Here is a 22,195-nt window from a genome sequence, read left to right as displayed (position 1 = left end):
GACCATAGGCTACGAACTAGAACTTCGGAACAAGGAAATTACGAGCAAGTGACGTAGTTGCCGCCCAGACGCTGATTGGCTGATACGTTTGCCACTTTGCATATTGACTTTTTGGATTCCTATTTGTATTCCTCTTTGGATTCCTATTTGTATTCCTCTTTGGATTCCTATTTGGATTCCTCTTTGGATTCCTCTTTGGATTCCTCTTTGGATTCCGTTTTGCCAAATCTTTTGCAAAGCATTCGTTTTGCGGATTGAAATGTCATTTGAATATCGCAACACACGGAACGTGGCGAAGTGGATTGCAATCACGGGGACGCTATAGCTTTTCAATTTGAATAAAGGAACTCAAAAGAATTTGACAAAATGTTATTGTATTTTTATTGTTAGAACTTTTGCAAATGTAATTGAGGATTGCATTGTCACTTTGCATGTTAAAATACACTTTGAATAACGTATTTACAAATTACATTATAAAATTGCATAATGAATTGTCAAATGCATAATGTAATTCCAAATTGCATTGCCATTTGAATTTTGCTACATATATGCTTCCATACTTGTCGCTCTTGTCTCTTTCTGCTAACGACATGCTCGTAGAGCAGGGAGTGAGCTAGATTGACGTAGACGGATAATCCCTCCATAGGTCCACCATGGTTCAATTATGTTCAACCTTTCAGGCAGCGGCGGATCCGTCGGCCAATCAGATCGCGGTTATGCAAATGCCAATCACGCCTCTACTGGATCCATTTTGCAATAATAAGAAGGAAGAAGCAGGAAAAATCCGGCCGTTCTATTTTTTTAAAGGAATGTGGAATGATAGGATTGTGTTTAGTCACCTGTTTGTGTCATCTTTTGTATTTAAAAGTACGCATGAAGTGTGAACATGGCATAAACGAGGCCAAACTGTGCATGCGCTTCATGCACGTTGAGTTGTGGGCGTCGGGAACGAGCGAGGACGGAGCGGGAGCGCGCGGAGCACGGAGCGGGAGTGCGACAAACGCTATACGCAAGGGGAACGCGGAAACACACACACACACACACACACACACTAGCTGTCGGTGTTTGGGTCGGCGGGGTGGAACCAGAGAACCAGCGGCGAGGGGAGCGACACACTGGACTCTGACGGCTACACGGCCATCGTCGTCGAGCGCGCTGGTTGTTATTGGTTGTTCGGTGTGAAGTTTTATTCTCGTTTGGTTCCGCAACAGATCAACAATCAGGATCAGTTCTTATTACAACACTGCTTCGGATCAGCGTCACACCAACACAGCTCACCATGTCGGGCAGCAGGGAGGAGGAGAGGCGGAAACTGGCCGACATCATCAACCACTGGAACGCCAACCGGCTCGACCTGTTCGAGATCAGCCAGCCGACCGAGGTACGTGAGGTCGGGGATTAGCAAAGGGAGGGCCGGTCCGTCCTGTCCTCCCCCTGGTGGTGGGGAGGCCCAGGGATGAGCCCCGGGCGGGCTGTTCCCACTGGTCCAACCCACGGTGGTGTTTGGGTTTGAGTGGGGAAGAATCCTCGGTGTGTTTCAGGCCGGAATGTGTAGAATATCTACTGGATGACCAGCTGACGGAGAAGGGACGTCAGGCTCGCTGGCTACCTAGCTCCTTGGCTACCTAGCTTCTAGGCTACCTAGCCTCATAGCTGGCTAGATCATTGAACGGTAGCCGCATACCTGTATGGTGTCTATATGTCGTCATATTTAGTTTCTACACGGTAACATGTACTGAATAAGGTTTAGTTTGAATAGTACATGTCTAAATATTCGATGTATGTAACACGAAGTACACACTGATGTTGGATTTATTGACCAGCTAGCAAGGAGCAGCAAGTGCATGAAATGGTTCTCAGCCTAGTTGGCTGTTTTGATATGTAACGCAATATAAACACAGAAATATGCAACAGAGATACAAATGCCGGTAGGACACGGAGCGGTAGATAAAAAAAAACAAAAAAAACCGTGGCATTGCAATCGGGTTTCTTGTGTCATGGTCCTGGAATGGCCATGTGAACATTGGCTGTAATGGACTTCTGAACATGGGCTGTAATGGACATGTTAACATGGGCGGGAGTGGATATGTGAACATGGGTTGGAGTGGATACAGGGGTCCAGACTAACTTTTTCCTTGGGTGCACTGGTAAGCCTAAATGTTTAATTTGGGTGCACCAGCACGTATTTATGGTGCACCCAAGTTTTGAGTTTTTGAGGAGGGGGTGAGCCGTGCCTGCCTTGCGCTAAGTGGTTGACGTGGGGGGGGGGGGGGGGGGGCAACCCCGTGCAGCTGCACCGGTTGCACCGTCGATATTTACGCCATTGATTAATAATATCTTGACCATTAAATAAATGCCTTAAATAAATGCCGAATCTGTATCTCTCATAAAGAATATCGTCAGACAATGCCAAGGGATCGGTTCTGTCCCGAAAAAACCCTCTGTCTCCGGAGAGACGCCTGTACGAGAAGTGCGCCGAGGTCCATGGGAACACCCACAAATGGGACGCCATTATTGGAGGAGGGGCTAGGAAGCTGCGCACGCCGATATAAGTAGCCGATCTCCGGGACTCGCTGAAAAGCTGCTCCCGACCAGGTTTGGTTGCTAGCGTAAGTCACCATGGTGATACAGCGACGCTTAAAGAGATAGACTTTCATGGTACAGCTAACCCAGGCTTTCAGCTCAACATACCTCGCTAACCCTCTAATCGAGCTTCGTAGTACAGGCCCCTGGATTGGGCTTTGCGGGTTTGTTTACCGGCGTTGCTATTGTTACCGGTCTTGCGTGTTCCAACGGTTTATTAGGTGTCTAATAAATCGCTGTCTGATCAATACTTCATTCACTGCCTCTTCCGTGGTTATTACAATATTATGAATAGACTGCTCTGTAAAAAAATAAATAATAATAATTATACCAGATAAATTTTCAGTCGCACCGGTGCGCCCAAATAATATATTTGGTCGCACTACCCCGAATTCTAGGCGCATGTGCGCCCAAATTAGGCGCACTCTGGAGCCCTGTGGAAATGTGGACATGGGCTGAAGTTGACATGGAAACAGTGGCTGTAGTGGAAATGATGGCTACGAATATCCCATTGATAAAATATATACGTCAAGGCGCTGGAAATGACGTATATATTTGAATATTATGGTATTACTTTGACAGCTGCAGTCCAGTGTGAGGATTTAAAGTGTTGTGAACTGAAAGGCCCAAACGATGCAGTTGAAGCAGGGCAAAAAGAGAGGCAGTCCCAGGCCGCTGAGTCGGCCTTTTGCTCCCTGTTCTTGATTGTTTTAGCATACAGAAGAAAACAAGAATACCAACAGGCAAGGATAACACTTGCACGTACCCAAATTTAATCTGCTGAAATGCATCATTCCCATGCATTTAACATTCTCTTTACATGCAGAAAGCCAATTAATAATAATAATACTCAATAACAATTATATTAACTTTATAATTTGCCTTTCGTGTAGAAATATGAACCCAACGAAAGTTCTATAGAGACCGGCAATCTCTTAGGAAATCCCTACAACGCCAGAAAATGTAGTTTCATTGGAACGGTCGGTGGCCCTGGTTTCTGATACCCATATACTATACTATTTAGAATGCCAGAAAAAAAAATTGCATGGAAAATGCAGTAGGCTTAAGATAACAGGATATTGTACTACACCGGTTGCATTTAGCATTTTGCAAACCAGAAGGCTTTTTGTCATGTCACATCTACTGAGCTCGGGAAAGTCGATGGATGGCACTACAGGTTCGGTTATCAGTGAAATCACCTGTTCTATGTCCTTATCATATGCATACTGTGTGCAACAGTACATCCTTGTAAAGGTTGCTGCAGTACGCACTAAAGGAAAAAAGAACGTGTATACGATTTGGAATTATACTCTTTGAAAACAATTTTCCAATGAAACATTCCAATATGTTGCGGCCACTTTTCCAGGACAAGACAAGTGTTTTTTCGTAGAATTTTGGAAACACGATTGCAACGCATTATGCTTGCACATGTGCAAGTTATTGTGCACATGTGCAAATGTGCAAATGTGAAGAAAAAGAATGTACATGTACAAATATTTCTCTTCGCCCACAATTTTTTTTAAATAGCCTATGCGATCAAAACTGTCACACAGTACATCCCTGCCTAATCCAATGTCTTATCCTCACAAGTCGCTCTCCTTTTGTTTGTTCAAATCAATTGAGTCTGGCCCAAATCTTAACGAGTAGAAGGCCAGGCATAGAAATTTCGTCCCACATTCATTGAAAACTTTGAACTTTTATTTCTGTCTGCAATGTGCTCACTAGTCTAGTCGATTACATTGTATTTTTTCATCCCTTTGTCTTTTGTGGTGTCCGTGATCCAGAATAGCGCCAGTGGGTTTATCTTGAGGTAGTTCTGGTGTGGTTTGTTTTGGGATTATTTGAAGTACTCCTACACTTTCGGTTTTGAAGCAGTATGGAAACATTTACAAACTCTGCCGTTTGTAAACATCACTCACACCAATAAGTGTGTCTGTAAGCAGCTGACAGTATGCTTACATTCACAGCTTAATCCGAATAAAGTCATAGTTCGAATATGCTACTCAATCAAACAACTGTAATTGTCAGAGTATACCGACGCATTTCATGCCCTGGTACGATAGATGGATCTGTACCCATTTTAACTAATAGAGCCACCGGCTGACCTCTTTACGTCACCAGCAACAACAAACTCGGGTGGCATTCGAGAAAGATCTCTTTAGTAGACAGTTGTCAGTCACTTCAGGCCAATGTCATTTCATTCAGTTTCAATCTGGACTTCAGAGTCAAAGCCAAAGTTCCTTTCCCCCAATACCTTCTCCACCATGGCCTAGGTAACCCCCGCTACGAGTCTACTTGTTACTGAAGTACCAGAGAGTCTGAGAACCCCACGCAGTCTTTACGATTCATAATATCAGAGAATATCCTCGTCAGTTCGGCTGCGGCGCAATGAATGAATAAAGATCGTAAACACGTCGGAAGAAAACTACTTTATTTTGACAGATGTGCCTTAATTTGCTTTACAACCTCGTTGATGACCAACATTTAGAAAAGCATGTACTTTTAATTTAGCCTTGGGTGAAATCAAAGTGTTACACCTTTCCTGCTGTTGGCTCCTAGACCGTAGTTGAGGAGCACAGGAGAGACGTTCCCTCCAGGGCCGATGTTCAATAACTCGCTGTGATCACTCACACACACACTGCCATTCTCGCGAACACACATGCATACGCTACTCTCGTAACAGAAGCGCAGTGTGTACTGAATACATGTTGATGATCATACACTTCTTATAGGGGCTAACTTCATTAGCACGATACCGGCTTCCTCCATCTTCTTCGTCGCCTTTTTAAATAAATCAGTTTCTCGTTTTCCGACGGCGACAATAACACGACTATCGTCTCCTTATACTTCCGGCTCATGGCCCCAGGAAAAGATCTCGAGCATGCGCAGAACGCAAAATCAGATTCCTATGAGTAATCCGCTTCGATTTTAGTCAGACTAAGGTGTATAAATGCATCTTAATATTCCAATCATAGTCGGACAAAGCCAATAATTAAATTTTCATGTAAACGTACTGACTGGCCACACATTTGTCAAAATATTGTAGTTTTGCTTTTTAAAGCATTATTGAAATTCAACATTTGTTTTCACAAATGTATCAGTTTAGGAAAGGAAAACAAAAATAATTAGATTTGAAGAATTCTGACATTGCCAAATTTTACATTGATGGTTGACTGCTAGAGCAACAATATCTAGTTGACACGAAAAGCCCCTACCATTTTTCATTCACACCGAACAGGAAGGAACGGGAAGCCAGCAGGAAGTGTCTGCTGTGCCGAGATAGGAAGACTTCCTGGGGTCTTTTTGGAGAGGGACAGGAGAAAAGAATGACCTGATTTTCTTTGGTTTGTTTAACCAGTTGGAAGCTGCTCTATAACCACTCAATAACCTAAAATTAAAAAAAACATTAGCATTTTGAGTAGATCTAAAGGTGTTAAGAAACCTTCTCAAACTATTGGTTGTCTTTAAGTGTACCCCCTTTTTCATTTCAAATAAAAAAAGAAAAAATGGAGGTTCGAGGGTGAGGTCTCCATAGTTGCAGCCCATGACAACTTTGTGAGCCTTTTTCTAAACTAGTAGCATTGTTGTGTTGGAGCGTTAAAATTAGCGATGTATTTAAAATACACCATATACTAAAAGTGTCTGAGAGGCCTAACCCTCTCTTGGACACAGCCATCAAAATTAAATGCTTCAAAAAGAGAGCTCCACAAACAGCGTGCATTAGCCTATCAATGTGGTGTCACGAATGGATTGGGACTTAAGCAGAGTACATTTCTTTTATGAATAAAGATAATTTAAATATGCAGGTATTGTGCATAATATAATAGATTCCCACTAATCTAGCACATATGTGGGAGATTCCCACACATAACGCAATTTAGCCACTACAACGATTAAACGACTATTAATCCAAGACTAAATTTGTCGCCGACGTTTCCTGTGCACCTTCACATTCATAGCATATTACTAGCAAAACGGGAGTTGACCCCGTATTTTGAAGCAGATAATAAGAGGAGGGAAGTGCTTCACAGCCATGCAACGCACCATGATTTATTTATTTATTTTTGATATCGGCTTTACAAATGTCATATTGGAATTTTTATTTATATTTGTATGACAATATTGGCCTTATGAGCAGCAAACGTGAATAAAAAGTATACCAAGTATCAATCTTTATTGTCTTTATTGTTAGTGAGCACATGCCTAACGAACATGGGGAACATGTGGAATAGCTGGATACATTTCTGTAGATTATTTTTGGATTTAATTTTTTTTTTTTGTGTTTATTTTTAAGACGATATTTAAAAGTTCTCAGTTTCAAAGTGTATTTGGGAGAGACTGAATAAATACATCATATTTTATGCATCCTATTTTTTGCTTTTTGTGTACGATCTCGGAGCAGAGGCTGCCTACAGAGACGCTTTTTTTTTGACTGCCTGCTTATGGGGCGGGCAGCTACCGGATCGTGAGGAAAGATCAGATGATTGTGATAATTTGTGTTTCGGCCTAGAATCGCTGATGCAACCTTTAATCGATTGTCAAAATAATCGTTAGTTGCAGCCCTACTGGTAACTAGACAACACTTATAATAGTGCGAAATGCGGGACTGGCCAGAGCGCTGCATCAGACGAACTTAAAGTAATATTTTGGCAAGTTGAGATTGATTTCTGGTTGCCCGAACAAGCAAGTGCATTTTTGAGGGGTTAATATATGGGCTATTTATTGAAGTTTTTTTAAAAACTGCAGAAGAACCGTTTCTTTTCAGTAAAATTACACAAAATAGATGTATTTTCAATTGATCAGTGCACTGTCTTCTCTTCGACAGCGAGTTAACAGACACGCATCGCTACAGACACGCATCGCTACAGCACAAATATAGCCACGCCTTCTGTCATTCACTCGCAGTGCGTTCTCTGGCAGTGATTCAACGGTGCTAGCTAAAGGTTAGCCAATACAGCTAGCGTCTCAAGTGCAGCGCCTCCGAGACCCGTTTAGGTAAAGAAGGAAAATGGAGTATTGATGGAGGTTTGGCAGTACTTTGGTTTGAGGCAAAATACAAAGGAAAGTCAAAAGACTCATGTAAAGTCATATGCAAGAAGGTTTTGGGTTTCATAACTGCACATTTACAGAAATAGCGATCTTTTTCACGAAATTGGACCTGCACAAACTATATTATATGAAAGCTGAGCCTATCATCATGTTATCGCAAATAACAAGTTAAGAAGAAACTTCCCCTTATCTTTTAACAACCAATAATGATTTGATTTGATTTTTTTCCACAAAGTTGTATCTGATTGCATAAAACCACCATAAACAGATAATCAAGTGTCTTGGCCAAATTTTGCAGCTAAGCATTGGTGTTTACAATCAATGACCAAGAAGTAGGGCTGTAACGATACGCGTATCGAAACCGAAATCGCGACACTCAAAGCCACGAACCTGTCTCGCGGTGTGAGAAGGCAGAAGCGCGATATGCCCTTTCTAACTCTCCGGTCAAATTGTCCGATTGAAATTTGCAAATAATTTGTCTAAATAATAGTCTGCTGACAGCGCCCCCTCCTATCGATGCCGTAAGTATGCGACGAGATGCCCTCTCTGTGATGCAGCTCTCCGTGGCTACGGAGGATTGCATTTCTCAACAGCCGTCAAAGTCCTCATATGCGATATGAACGACAATTATCCAGAGTGGGCCAAGCGCGAAAAAATTCGCCTGTGTGATCCTGTCTCTATTGTTTTGTGTGATTTGACTGGCAGTTTGTCTGCTTATAGGTCGGAATGAAGGAATGAAGCCATTTATTATTTTAATTTACTTCAAAAATACCATATCGTGATATATATCCATATCGTGATATAAAATTACTCATATCGTGATATAAGATTTTGTCCATATCGCCCAGCCCTAATGTGAATGATATTTTTAATACTTAATCCTTTTCTTTATATGTGTGTGTGATATAAGTGCTTCACTGAGCTGAAATTTAAATTAAAATATTAAAAGCTAAATAAAACATTTCCTAATAAAAGTGCTTGTGCTTCACGGAACTGAAATTTAACATGTCTAGACTTAAATATTTCAAGTAAACTAAAACATTTAAAATAAAAAGCACTGGTGTTTTAAGTGCTTCACTGAACTAAGCCCTAACTTCATGTCTCAGTCGTATAGCGGGTCTCTGCTTGCTGTCTCGTGGACCGTGCCTGCCTTGATTAATAATATCTTGACCATTAAATAAATGCCTTAAATAAATGCCGAATCTGTATCTCTCATAAAGAATATCGTCAGACAATGCCAAGGGATCGGTTCTGTCCCGAAAAAACCCTCTGTCTCCGGAGAGACGCCTGTACGATAAGTGCGTCGAGGTCCATGGGAACACCCACAAATGGTGACGCCATTATCGGAGGAGGGGCTAGGAAGCTGCGCACGCCGATATAAGTAGCCGATCTCCGGGGTAGACTCGCTGAAAAGCTGCTCCCGACCAGGTTTGGTTGCGAGCGTAAGTCACCATGGTGATACAGCGACGCTTAAAGAGATCGACTTTCATGGTACAGCTAACCCAGGCTTTCAGCTCAACATACCTCACTAACCCTATCGAGCTTCGTAGTACAGGCCCCTGGATTGGGCTTCGCGGGTTTGTTTCCCGGCGTTTCTATGGTTACCGGTCTTGCGTGTTCCAACGGTTTATTTGGTGTCTAATAAATCGCTGTCTAATCAATACTTCATTCACTGCCTCTTCCGTGGTTATTACAATATTATGAATAGACTGCTCTGTAAAAAAATAAATAATAATAATTATACCAGATACATTTTCAGTCGCACCGGTGCGCCCAAATAAAATATTTGGTCGCACTACCCCGAATTCTAGGCGCATGTGCGCCCGAATTAGGCGCACTCTGGAGCCCTGCTTGTGAAAAGAATCCTCTCTCACAAACAGCAGATGACACAGTGGCAAGACCAGCAGAATGTGGACAAGTGCAGTATGTTCTGAAAAATAATAAACAAAACACATTCTCATTGGGATGTACAAGCTGTCAAAGTTGTTTTTGATGTCAAAGTTGACATAGATATCGATATCAAAATATGAAAAAGAGAGTAAATCCTTGTACTCAGTGAACAGTGAACAGTATGGCTCTCTGGTTAACATCAGCTCACAAAGGCTGCGGTAGTTCTTGTCCTACAAACTCTTCTTTTGCCAACTCAGTGTTAACACCATTTCTGAAATTGACATGGAATAAACAGCCAATCAGTGTTTCAATTAACATGAGTGCCACCAGCACTACTACATACCGTTGTGTAGTGGTCCACTATGCTACCTTGTGAGGACAGGGGAGAAGTGATCCAAGAGGAATGCAAGGTCATCAGAACCATGGTCCACTGACGCCTCTTGGTCTTCTGGCCAGTTATAATGAACATGTTGAAGCATATGAGAGCCTTGGTCGTGGCAGATTTGGTAGCATCCTCTCCTAATGGAAGGATAAAGACTAGTGCTGTCAGTTAAACGCGTTATTAATGGCGTTAACGCAAACCGATTTTAACAGCGTTAATTTTTTTATCGCACGATTAACGCAATTTAGGGCTTTATTTTATTTATTACTTTTTTTTAGCCTGACTGCTATGTTCAAGGCAATATGTTTGTATGTTCATCGTTTAACCTGTTAAGCCCTAGGCCTATTTCACAGGCCTCCAGCCCGAAATGACCTGCCCATAATGAATAGAGTATGCCTCCACAACTACAAGGGCTATATGAATAAAGTTGGTTTAAAAAAGAAGGTAACACCTGTGAGGTGACTGCAGAAGTGTCAGAATCAATATAGATGTTACTGTGTCAGAGTAAATTCAGCTAGAACATAGTAAGAAATGTCAATTTTCAATTTTCGCCTAGAGAAAACACATTATTTAGAGTGAATACCACCTTGAAACTATGGGATAGTAGCCCAGAACCTTTAGGGAAACGTATAACAACATCTGATGGGTACCCTGTTCCAGGATAAATGCTAATAAAGTGAATAAAGTGATTTTAGAGAGGTTTTAGTACAGGTAGGTCCAGACGGACTAAATGGTGCCATTTGGGCACCATCAGTGCCATTTGACCTTTCTAAGGTACCAGACTGTAAAATGTATAATTTTATTTCACTGACATATCACTATAGGTATTCATTCCATCCAAATTCAACAGTTTTGACTTGTTTTGATTTTTTAATTATTTTTTTTGAATTCACCCAGACCTCTATACATTTTCCCAGTCAAAGAAAAACACACAATCAAAATGAAGTTTGACTCCAACTGGAGCAGATATATTTGAGAACAATATATAATAAAACCAAACTGTAAAAACAAATGTAAAAACACAGCTAAAAACTACAATCACTAGGGATAAAGATATATATATATATATATATATAAAAAAAACAAGTGGGGGGGGCTGACGCTGGAGCAGGAGCAGTCGATGAAGGTGGCTCATAATCAGCATCATCATCACTGTGGAACCCAAGAAGAAAGAAAATAATGTTATTTCAAACAGACAAGTAACAATATGTTTGGGTAAACAAGACCTGTACTGGGGAGGTCAACTAACAATCCAGTTTGCACCAGTTTGAGTGAGTGCATTTACTAAATTCATTGCAAGATAATAAATCAAATCCAAGTTTATTTATCACTTGCACAGCAAACCATATGCTTGGTTTGCTAGGTCCTCTCAACAATGCAAAAAGGGATAAAGAGAAGAAAAAATAGAGATAGTATCAAATAAACTATGTACAAAATATTGTTAATGATAATTGATGCAAATAATATCATAAATATAAATATAAGGCAAAGAGTACCGGTAGTGAGTGTGGAATGAGTAGGGTGATCGATAGATAGATAATATCCAATAAGGTGATTGTCAATTTGACACCAAATCAATAAGTAATCGATAACAGAGATTATATACCTTTCAGGTGATGGAATTTGATATTCTGAATCACTGTTGTCCGTGTCCAGTTCTGGCAACAGCAAGTCACTGACGTCAGACGACGACTCGAGAGGGACTACGGTAGCCCCACTGTCGCTAGTAATGATAGCGAATGCCTCCGCAAAAGTATAGGTCTTTCTCCTGCCTGCCATTATTTATTTTAAAATAATAAATAGAAAAAAAGGCAAGAAAATTCAAAGTAACTAGCTAACTAGAATGCAAACGATGTAATAAGCGTGTAGTAGGAGTATGTCTCTATCTAGCCGGAGTGTTTGAAGAGTGCTCAGAAAGTTCTCGGCGCTTCTGACGTGAATTATGCTTACCTTCCAGTCAAACCCTGGAAGATATCTTGGGTATCCATTGGTCAATTTGGATGATTGACCGCTCTATAGAACCGTTAGAGCCAATAGAGTCGAGGGACAGTCAAATCGAGGGACCCATATTCATGTAAAAAAACACGATTCGCCAATCAAAAGTATCACATTGTATAACGTTTTTTATTTGTTTATTTACTTTGCTCTTCTTTGGCTGCTAGTTCAGTGAGTTTTCGTCGTAGAGTGATGACAGTGATATCATTGGAATCTGTGAAGCCTCAGCTTCCATGACAGTTTGTTCGGGTGGCATGAAGTAGCGATATCGGCGGCGGCCAGTATGCAAAGCTGCAAACTTGTCGCTTTTCGGCGACAATCGCCGTTTTCTTGGTCAATTTGGTCATTCACGTGAATCGTGTAAAACCGGAGAGTTTTGTTTTGGGGAGGGGGGGGGGTCCAGAATTGCGAAAAATGATCGGATCATTCTTATAATTGACATTTATCTGGGCCAATCGGAATCTCAGCACTTGCTTCAGAATCTTTCTTATAGTTGTCATTTCTCTGGGCCATTCGGAATCTTGAAGCACACAGCGCCAACTGAGCTCGCCATTGGATGAGACGGTCGCCTAGCTACCGCGCATGCGCATCCACATGCGCTTGCTGCATGCGGCTAAACAACGCAAGAGAGCTTGCGAAACACTCGTCCAGAGGGGTGTTCCACGAACGGAGGTTTAACAAACACTGAGTTAACGCTGAACTCTAGGTTGATTTACCCTGTGCCGACTAACCCAGAGTTTTCGGTTCCACAAAAGCGGTTATGCATTAGTTCAATCAACTCGGGGTCGATTAACACAGGGTCGTGCGCGTCCACGCAAAACCTAAAAAGACGTGATGTATGGATCATGGAAACCCTGATCGAAATGGCGAAACGGGCCGCTTATTTCAATGAAATGGAACTTCAGGTTCCCCTGGAGAGTTATGACGAGGAGAAGGACATTATCACAAGAAAAGGGAACGCTAAAGCCTCTGCAACCCGGAGAACGAAAGCCTGGCAGCGGATCGCAGGCCGCGTAAATGCGTTAGTTACACGTCAAAAGCATGATCGTTAATATTTGAGCCATGAATATATAAATATCCCAGTTAAGCATTCTTAAAGATCCTTCCACATAACCCCTTTCTTCTAAAAAAATATGTACTCCAAAGGCTTCCAAGTGGTCATCGGATCAAGTATAAAAATGAAGTATAAAAAACATACAAACTGGTAAGCTTTTCCCACCATCGTATTGGTATAAATTTAAATAAGCCATTTTTTTAAGCCAATCGTGAAAAGGTCGGCAGACTGGATCTTGCCCTCAAATTGTCTTGACCCCGGTGGAGGAGCTGTTAATAATAAACATAAATTCAGGGCACCCTAGCATGGAGGGGGTACCTGGAGGTATACCTCCTCAGAGAGTCAGGGGCCATACCACACTGGTTGAATGTAGGTTTTTGTGTTTTCTTGTATTTTATATATTTTTTGCCTTCGAAGTAACACATGCAAACCATGTGCTTGCCACAGTGCATACTATTCCAAATGTTTATTTTTTTGGTAACTGGGTAGAAAACCTAAAAGTGACAATTCATCAACTTCACAGATCAAGATGGATTAGTGCGTGTAACGATCAAACATTCTCCAGTGGATGCAAGTCCACTGGAGACTATAGTATAAAAGAGACTATAGTATAAAATAGTCCTCCACTGAGGACTATTTTATACTTTGTTGTAAGTGCCTCTCGGCATAGTACTCAGACAATATTGCTCTTTGTATGATAGGAGGCCGATACAAATCTTGGATGGGTCATCTGAAAGGACTGAGATGTGCTCAGCTTCTCCAACATTATAGCCTAGATAAAACTACCTTTTGCAAAAAACGGAGGGCTACGCAAATAGTCTGGAGTGAACTGAGGCCAGGTCCTCGATTGGTAGTGTTGGCTATGTAAGGCTATTTAAATATATTAAAGATTTGCGCGAGAATCTATAGGCCTATCTCTCCACTCCAGCAAAAAGTAATTTGATATGCCAAGATGTCGAGCCGTGGTCTTATCAATCGCTCCCAGTGGATTGCACGTATAATTTGCTCGCCGATATCAGCAGTTCTCTCATCAAAAGGGCATGCCATTGTGAACACATGAAATCTGCGGTGAACGCGGGTTTAAATACCCAAAACCGGGTTATGTTTCAAACTTAACCTGCGCGAAACCTGCTCCGGCCAGGTTTGATTCAGAGCATATGTTTCTATAGCAACTAACATACCGTGATCCTTTTGGAACGGAAAACCTAGGGTTACAGCAAACCCGTTAACTTACCCGGTTATGTGATAAAACCGGCTTTGTGGAACACCCCAAATGGTGACAGTTGTAAATAAAATATTTTTTATAAGCCTCAAGGATGTTTAGACATTGATTTTTGATAAAGTATGCTGAGTTTTGTTAAGTCACGCTCAGACTAGTGTCATTTGCATATTACAATAAAAAAAAATCCCCCCGTGACACTGTCACCTTTTTTCCTCTGAGGAGTTTGCAGGTCTGAGTATGAGCGCATGCACGTTTTGCGTGTTTTGCTATGGGCTCATTTAGTTGCTGGGTGTTAGGATTGTATTTTGTTTAGGTAAAAATGGTTATCATGGGCTTTTAGCCGAGCTTCTTCCCGTTACGTGGGTATGCACCATGGACATGTTGGAGCATGGTGGTGCTGTTTACAGCTGTTTACAGCACACGTTGGCGCAGCTGCCCCCGGCGCTCGGGTTTAAGAGGTTAATTGCACTATAGGCTTTTTGTATTTATGCCAATGTTATCAATAAAAAAACATTGGCATAAGGCAAGCCGATGCACTTCTCCATGTTGATAAGAGCATTAAAATGAGAACAATTAATGGGACAAAGAAATCAAGGGATATTTAGCATAGAAAAAAGATTTGTATGAGTTAACTATGACATCAATGCGATTAATCGCAATTCAATATTTTAATCGCTTGACGGCACTAATAAAGACATTTTAATAAAATGATTAACAATCATTTCTGATCTATCAATGTGTTCATAAGACGGGAGTGCACTTGCCTAGGAGGCTACCGAATCTTGCTTTCAAGTGTTTGACAGTAGTTTTTATTGTTGCCTCCATTGCTCTTTGTAGTTCAGTGATAGCACCACCATCCTCTGCCAGCTTATGCCGCGTTTCGACTGCAGGGCGCGGAACGGATCGGATCGCAAAGGTGCGGTAGGGAGGGGGCGGTATAGCCCAGCTCAGTTCCGAGGTCGCGTTTCCACTGCCGACAGTACCCTTTGTGGTAGGCCGGATGTCGATCGCCGCGGCAGCTACGTAAACATCGTAAACAACGTCTTCCTCCCCAAGAATACAGACGACCGTCTCCACCTCCTTGTTCGCCCAAGCAAGCGTTTTACGCAACATGTTAATTGTAAAGAATAATACCTCGAGGCTACTGTTTGTTTGTTTTTATCCCCGCGTCACCCGGAAGTGATGATTCTGTCGACCAATCAACGGAGGGGGTGTGTAGCTAGAATTTCCCGGGACCCTTTCAGGTGTCTCGTCTCGTTTTCAGTACCCCAACGGAGGAGTCCTGAAAACGAGGCCAAAACGGATACGGCTAAGTCCGGGTCACGCCCACCTTTTGGTGGTGGAAACGCGACCCGATCCGCACCTCTGCGATCCGATCCGTTCCGCAACCTGCAGTGGAAACTCGCCATTAGAAACTTCTGTAGAGTACCTGTCTGTGTCAATATCATCCCACTGCCTTCTCGTGTGGTGGGGGTTCTCGTTTATATCACTGGAACGCCCCCTTCTTCTTTGTTGCCTTTCTTGCTGAACTGTATTAAAATGTCAAAGTATACTACTCCGACTCCTTAACTTCTCGAGCATTCAAAGTCGGGAGTCGGATACGCAATGCAATTCGCCGCCCCATCGATTTTATATGTTGACTACAAACAATGTTAATAGTGTTGTAAATAATCTTCCAAAGCTTTTCAAATATTATTTGGTGTTTTATTGGTCTTCAATGTGCAAATTAAACAATGTACAAAGGAAATAAGGTGCAAAGTCAAACCGCAGAAGTGATTCCGGAAATGATTTTGTTAGAGGACCAATCACAGCCCTTGCCGTCTCCGTTGCGTCGATGGATAGTTAAAAAATATTTGATGCGCAGGTAAGCTACGGAGAGGGTCTCCGACAGGCTCTCCGGCTACGGTGAAATATTTGAAAATCAATCAGGAACCCCCCACGCACGCACACACGCGCCTCGGATAAACGCACACACAATGACACAGGGAGAGGCATTTTTGATTTGTGTGAAATCAATCAAGTTTGTTTCACGAACTGCGCCATCAACATTCAACACCAAAATTATTTCAACGTGGGCTTGGGCAGATAGGCCTACATGCGCCGAAAACAGATCGATATTTATTTTATTCATTTTACCGAACACAGCCTGCACAACGGTGAACTAGACGCGCCCAAAAAATTACTTTACACGGTGTGTCTTTTTACAATTTATTTGTTACCAGCATTCGTAGTGTAGTTCAGCAGAGGAATAGTCTGCTAAAGACGTTGACGTTGCTTAGCAATCGAGGACGCTGGGGTTAATAAGTAACTGGACTACTTGCGGAGTGATACAATAGAAAAAAAAATCGACTGCTTGACCGCGGTCATTATATGCTTAGGAACGGTGAATTCTCAAAAAATTATTCACCACCGGAAGTTGTGAAGGTCCATGCAATTCAGCGGAGCGTTCAACAGCATTGAGAAGAGTCGTGCAATAAATAACACTAGTCACATTCATTATTCGATAATCTACGTGACTCGATCGTTGCCCATCCCTACCTTCTAAGAGGACTAAGTCTGAAGTATGGCCTATTTTGGGTATTTAAAAATACCGCGATAATACTGAAAAACTGGATAATTTTGGTCTCAATAACCGTGAGGTAAAATTTTCATTCCGTTGCATCCCTAAGTATGGGTAGCATGGAACTAACATAAGCCAAGGGAGGCTCCATAACTATTAAATCTAATGAGAGGTAAAATTGCCATTAAGGAAGTGAAGCATAGTAGGCCTTGTGACTATGCTTTGTAGTATGCCTTGCGTAACCCAGTATGCATTTCGAAACACTAAGTTAGGGATATAGGGATAGCACCTATATGAAAATTTTGACCGATATCCGATATTAAAATTGCTGTTACGGCCGATAACCGATATTTACCGATATCGATATTGGTATAAAAACAAGTTTCTATGATGATTTTGTATACTGAAGAACATGTAAACACTGTGAATATGAAACAGTTATTCCTTTCTTTATTTTCCAAAACTTCGAAATACATTGTTTCTTCAACAAGTTCAGGGCATCCATAACAAACACAAGTTACTAACAGTGTTAGATTTAGGCTACTTTTACAACTTGCATCTATGAAAAAGTTTGGATCATAAATCACAACGATCACAAATCAAAATATCTTGACAAGGTTTCATAACTTAAATCAAATTTGCCAATATTCATGGAAACCAGACACATGTCTAATAAATTACAAAAAGTGTTTCAAGTTTAAGTCAATTTCAACTCAAATCTGTGAAATAGGCTAAATCAAATGTATCAAGGGAGGTTGGTTGTAGTCTTTTCACTCGGTTCTAGCCCTACTGTTGATCCGGAGAACCGAGCGAAAAGACTACAACCAAATATGAACATGTCCGGTTCTGGTTCCGGTTTCCGGTTCAATGGGATTACGGAACGCCAAATAAAACGCAACAGAAAAGGTATTTCGCTACGATACTTGATGATTTTGTTAATTGTCCTTTAAACATGCGCTGATCACGTGAACGCACAACTTTTTTTTTATCAGCCGATCCGCGGATCACTTGCGTCCAGAACCGTGAGGGTTGATCCGTACGGATCACGGGAAACATTACTTCGGCTTTGCAAGTACTGCATATTGCAATTCGAGTGCCTTCATTTGAGACCGTAGAAAACATCCAAACCGCCGACATTGATTATTTTCAGTTAAGGTGACAAACACTCCTGTACTGCCTCTCTGTGCATCTCTGGCTGCGTCACTGACACTGTCACATGACCAAACAAGCTGCGCATGGGCAAAAAACACACACAACGGCAACTAGACGGAAATAAATATCGGCTGTTAATATCGGACCAATTTTACTTATCGGGCCGATGCCGATATGTTAAAAAATGACTAACATCGCCCGATAACGATATCACTGCCGATATATCGTGCATCCCTACTCTAAGTGATTGGTTGATGAAACGCCAGGAATGCTTGATGGGCGTTCTTGTGTCGTGACGGAAACGCCCAAGCCTGCAGCTTGACCCTTCTCGTCTGTGTGTAAAGCATAAACACAAATTGTGAGTTGGATATTATAAATACATATCCATATTCCTGTATCGGAAACAAAACCAAAAATGTACCGGGAATTTGTAGAATGGCATTTCACCCTTCTCATCCGGATGCCTTCTCTGCAGCCTAAGGTCGGCCATGAACTGTGACAGTCTGCCCCCATGCTTAGGTCTTGCAGCCATCATCTCTGTAGTAACCCGCAGATTTTCAAGAGCACAAACTGCCTGTTTCGAAATATCAATATCAATATACAGTTGAAGCTAATAACAAACCCTCCAAAATGGTCTCGTTTTTCTGAAGTAGGAGACTAAACTTGGTTATTCCAGCAAAAACATCAACCAGAAAGTGACAAAGCCACAAAAGTGCAATCTTCCATTGATTTCTTGGCCTGTATCATACAACCAGAGCATATATTCATATAGCCTTCAACGTGAATTAACATTCTGGGCAGGGAAAATGACTGAAGTTAAAGGAGACATATAATGTTGTTTTCCCAACAAGTAAACATAGTATTTGAGTTCCAGAAAACATATATTTGAAGCTGTTTGCTGGAGATAGCTTTTAGGAAAAAGAATCTCACCTACCTCTCAGTGTTTCCGCTAGAAGAAATTGGTGCCGGTCATGTGACCGGGAAGGTTTCATTTTACCGGTCAAATCGGTCGGGTATTGTCCGTGTTAATTGCACTTAAAAAAATTGATAGGCAGGCTATATAAAGAAGAAGAAGTGTGTGATCATATTTGATTCGCCATGGTTGTTAAATACCGGTACTCCTTGCTTGCCGGCGGCTTTCGCTAGCTTGCTGCCGTTTGGTTCATAAACCTACGGTAGTCTATAGCGATCAATTTGAGCGAGTGCACGAAGTGTAACAACTTATTTATTTTATCACACAGGCTACACTACAATCCAAACCCTCATTGTTTTACATGAATTGGCTAAACAAATTACCACTGTAGCATATTTAAACACAATTCAAATGAACACATTCAAAAGTATTTCTGCTCAATTTAAAAGGTTGAATCTCCTCGTGACTCAATGTTTGTATATAGTGCGCATGCTGTATGCGCGCAGGGTTGATGCGCTCCACATTTTTCTGTGGAGAACTAGCGCCTTGAATATTCCGTATAAAACGAAACCGGATCGTTTTCGCCCGTTTCGGCTCCGTGTGGACGGGGCCTTATTTCAAATCGGTCATTCTGACCGGAGACATTTAGAATTTTTGGTCCTCCTCATTTTTTTTCCGGTCAAAGACCGGTAATTACCGGACAACGGGAACTCTGCTACCGCTATTCCGCGCTGTTTCTGGTGTCAGTAGCTTAAATGCAAATGAGCTGCTTCCCAATGAGCTGTCAGACTGAACCACAGCATGGGGGCGAAGGGATTGTTGCTGTTTGCAGACTCCTGGAGCTCTTTATCTATACAATATAATAATGATATTATATATGGGTATTTACATAATATTATATCTAATATCACTGCCAAAAGCAATGTGCGCCTCGGATGATATTATGAATCATAAAGACTGCGTCTGACGTCTCTGGTACTTCCACAACAAGTAAAGACTCGTAGTGGGGGATATCTCGGCAATGGTTGAGAAGAATTGAGGGAAAGGAACTTTGGCCTTGACTCTCTGAAGTCCATGAACCGCGACATGGAGGAGAAAGGGATTGTACTCCGGGAGCTGAGCTGCCGGACTTGCGTCTAGCTCACCACGGCAGAGCTGCCATCGAAGCCAAGGCAGTCCGGCAGCTTCGGCGGTGTACTCCGGGAGCTGAACTGCCGTCAAAGTTTTCCGGCTGCTCCGGCGGGTGTCCTCTGGAAACTGAAAGTCTGGTGGGGGGAGCTCGTCAGCAGTCCGGCAGCTCAGCTCCTCAGCTCCGTGAGTACATGCTTTTCTCCTCCCTGTCTCATGCTCCGTACTGCCGCTGAAGCTTCGGCAGCAGTCTGGCAGCTCCGGCGGAGGGAGCTCGGTGGCAGTCCGGCAGAAGAAAGGATTGTACTCCCGGAGTTGAGCTTCAGCCGAGTCCCCCCGCCGGAGCTGCTCGTCCACAAAATCTTAGCTATGCTCAATTGGAGGGAAGATGGGAAATGGGAGGTAATCTTCAACTGTGCTCCCTTCCTACGTAGGAGGGGGCGCCGAAACTGACTCGCTCGCTTGTTAACTGTAGGCGGGGTACTTTCAGAAATGCATATCTCACTCAAAAAAATTCAACATGGAGAAGTGCATCGGCTTGCCTTGTGCAAATGTTTTTTTATTGATAACAACATTGGCATATACTGATCAAAACAGGACAGTACAAAAAAAAAGCCTATAATGCAATTAAACGATGAACATACAAAGATATGCCTTGAACATAGCAGTCAGGCTACTGCCTCTTTGTTTTGAGCCCAAAAAATAAATAAATATATATATTAGAGCTGTCAGTTAAACGCGTTATTAACGGCGTTAACGCAAACCAAATTTAACGGCGTTAAAAATTTTATCGCGCGATTAACGTAATTATTTTATTAAAAAAAAAAAAAAAATTTTTTTTTTTTTTGGCTCAAAACAAAGAAGCAGTAGCCTGACTGCTATGTTCAAATGACATTTGTTCAAAGCAGTCGTTTATTTGCACTATAGGCTCTTTTTTTGTATCGTCCTGTTTTGATCAGTATATGCCAATGTTGCTATCAATAGAAAATCATTTGCACAAGGCAAGCCGATGCACTTCATCATGTTGATAAGAGAATTAAAATGAGAAGAATTATGGGACAAAAAAATCAAGGGATATTTAGCATAGAAAAAGAATTTGCGATTAATCGCGATTAATAATAGTTAACTATAACATTAATGCGATTAATCACGATTAAATATTTTAATCGCTTGACAGCTCTAATATATATATATATATTTTTTTTAATAATAATTTGCGTTAATCGCGCGTTAAAAAAATTAACGCCGTTAAAATTGGTTTGCGTTAACGCCGTTAATAACGCGTTTAACTGACGGCTACATATTCATTTTTAATATTTAGGAAGTCTATACAATTTTCTTAAGATTTCTATTACGTTATATCTCGTGCTTTAATATGGCTGGGCCTTCAAACTCACCTTGTGCATGTCCATGCTCCACCTCGACGTGTCCAATTAAGATGCTGACGGGGCTCCCTTTGCGCAGAATGCGGCTGTAGACAATCACGCACTCCTTTTTGGAGACGTCTGTGTCGCCGTCAAGCATTAATGACATATACGTGGCGTTGCCGACGTCTGCAGCTGTCTCCTTCTTTAATGTGTCGGCTATTACACCAATAATTTTTCCTCATTAGCATAATTTCAGACTCAAATTGGGTGAACGTAATCTCCTCCTCGGCAATGTTGTACGCAACATTACATTTTATAATCAATATAGATTCCTCAGAGGACCTTATTAATGCTGCCTGTCGCTGAAATGCAGCTGGGCCACTTCATCTGCACACTTGTCACTTGTATATATATATGGATGGACTCGGTAGAGGGGGTGGATGGAATGGTATTTTTCTTAATGCTAAAGCTTTTAATGTTTATTCCTCCCTACACTCATTTTGTCGCGTTTATTTTATTTTCCCGTTTCAGCACTCAGCCTGCTCAGGTCACTCACATTTTTTGAACACACAACTAAAGGTGCGGCCACACCAAACGCGTTACCCGCGTACCTCGCGTATAAAATCGTCAATTTTTCCATAGGGAACCATTGGTTTACGCGCGTATGAGACGCGTACACGCGTTACATGCGCTAAAGCAACATTTTACGCGCGTATATTTACGCGCGTATATTTACGCGCGTATATTTACGCGCGTATATATACGCGCGTATATATACGCGCGTACATTTCAAGAGTTCAAAAAATTGAACTTTTTACGCTCATACGCATGACGATTAACCGCGTTGCCCAATCAGCGTTGAGCTTGACCCGACGTCACTGGCAGAGAGTAGTGAGCTTG

At 41.8% G+C, this 22,195-nt stretch overlaps 1 protein-coding gene across 1 annotated transcript in view; it reads left to right on the top strand.

Annotated features, from left to right (window-relative positions):
* Positions 1-832: 832 nt before the first annotated feature.
* The window catches only part of LOC115534674 (afadin-like), a 125,981-nt gene continuing 104,618 nt past the window's right edge, over positions 833-22,195 (top strand). The window contains 1 exon segment of the mRNA XM_030345827.1: positions 833-1,381. Coding sequence (XP_030201687.1) covers positions 1,280-1,381 — 102 coding nt within the window. The 5' untranslated portion in view covers positions 833-1,279.

The sequence above is a fragment of the Gadus morhua genome, chromosome 21, assembly GCF_902167405.1.
Source record: "Gadus morhua chromosome 21, gadMor3.0, whole genome shotgun sequence".
Lineage (NCBI taxonomy): Eukaryota > Metazoa > Chordata > Actinopteri > Gadiformes > Gadidae > Gadus > Gadus morhua.
Note: the sequence above shows the minus strand (reverse complement) of the source record. Positions and strands in the feature narration are given on the sequence as shown.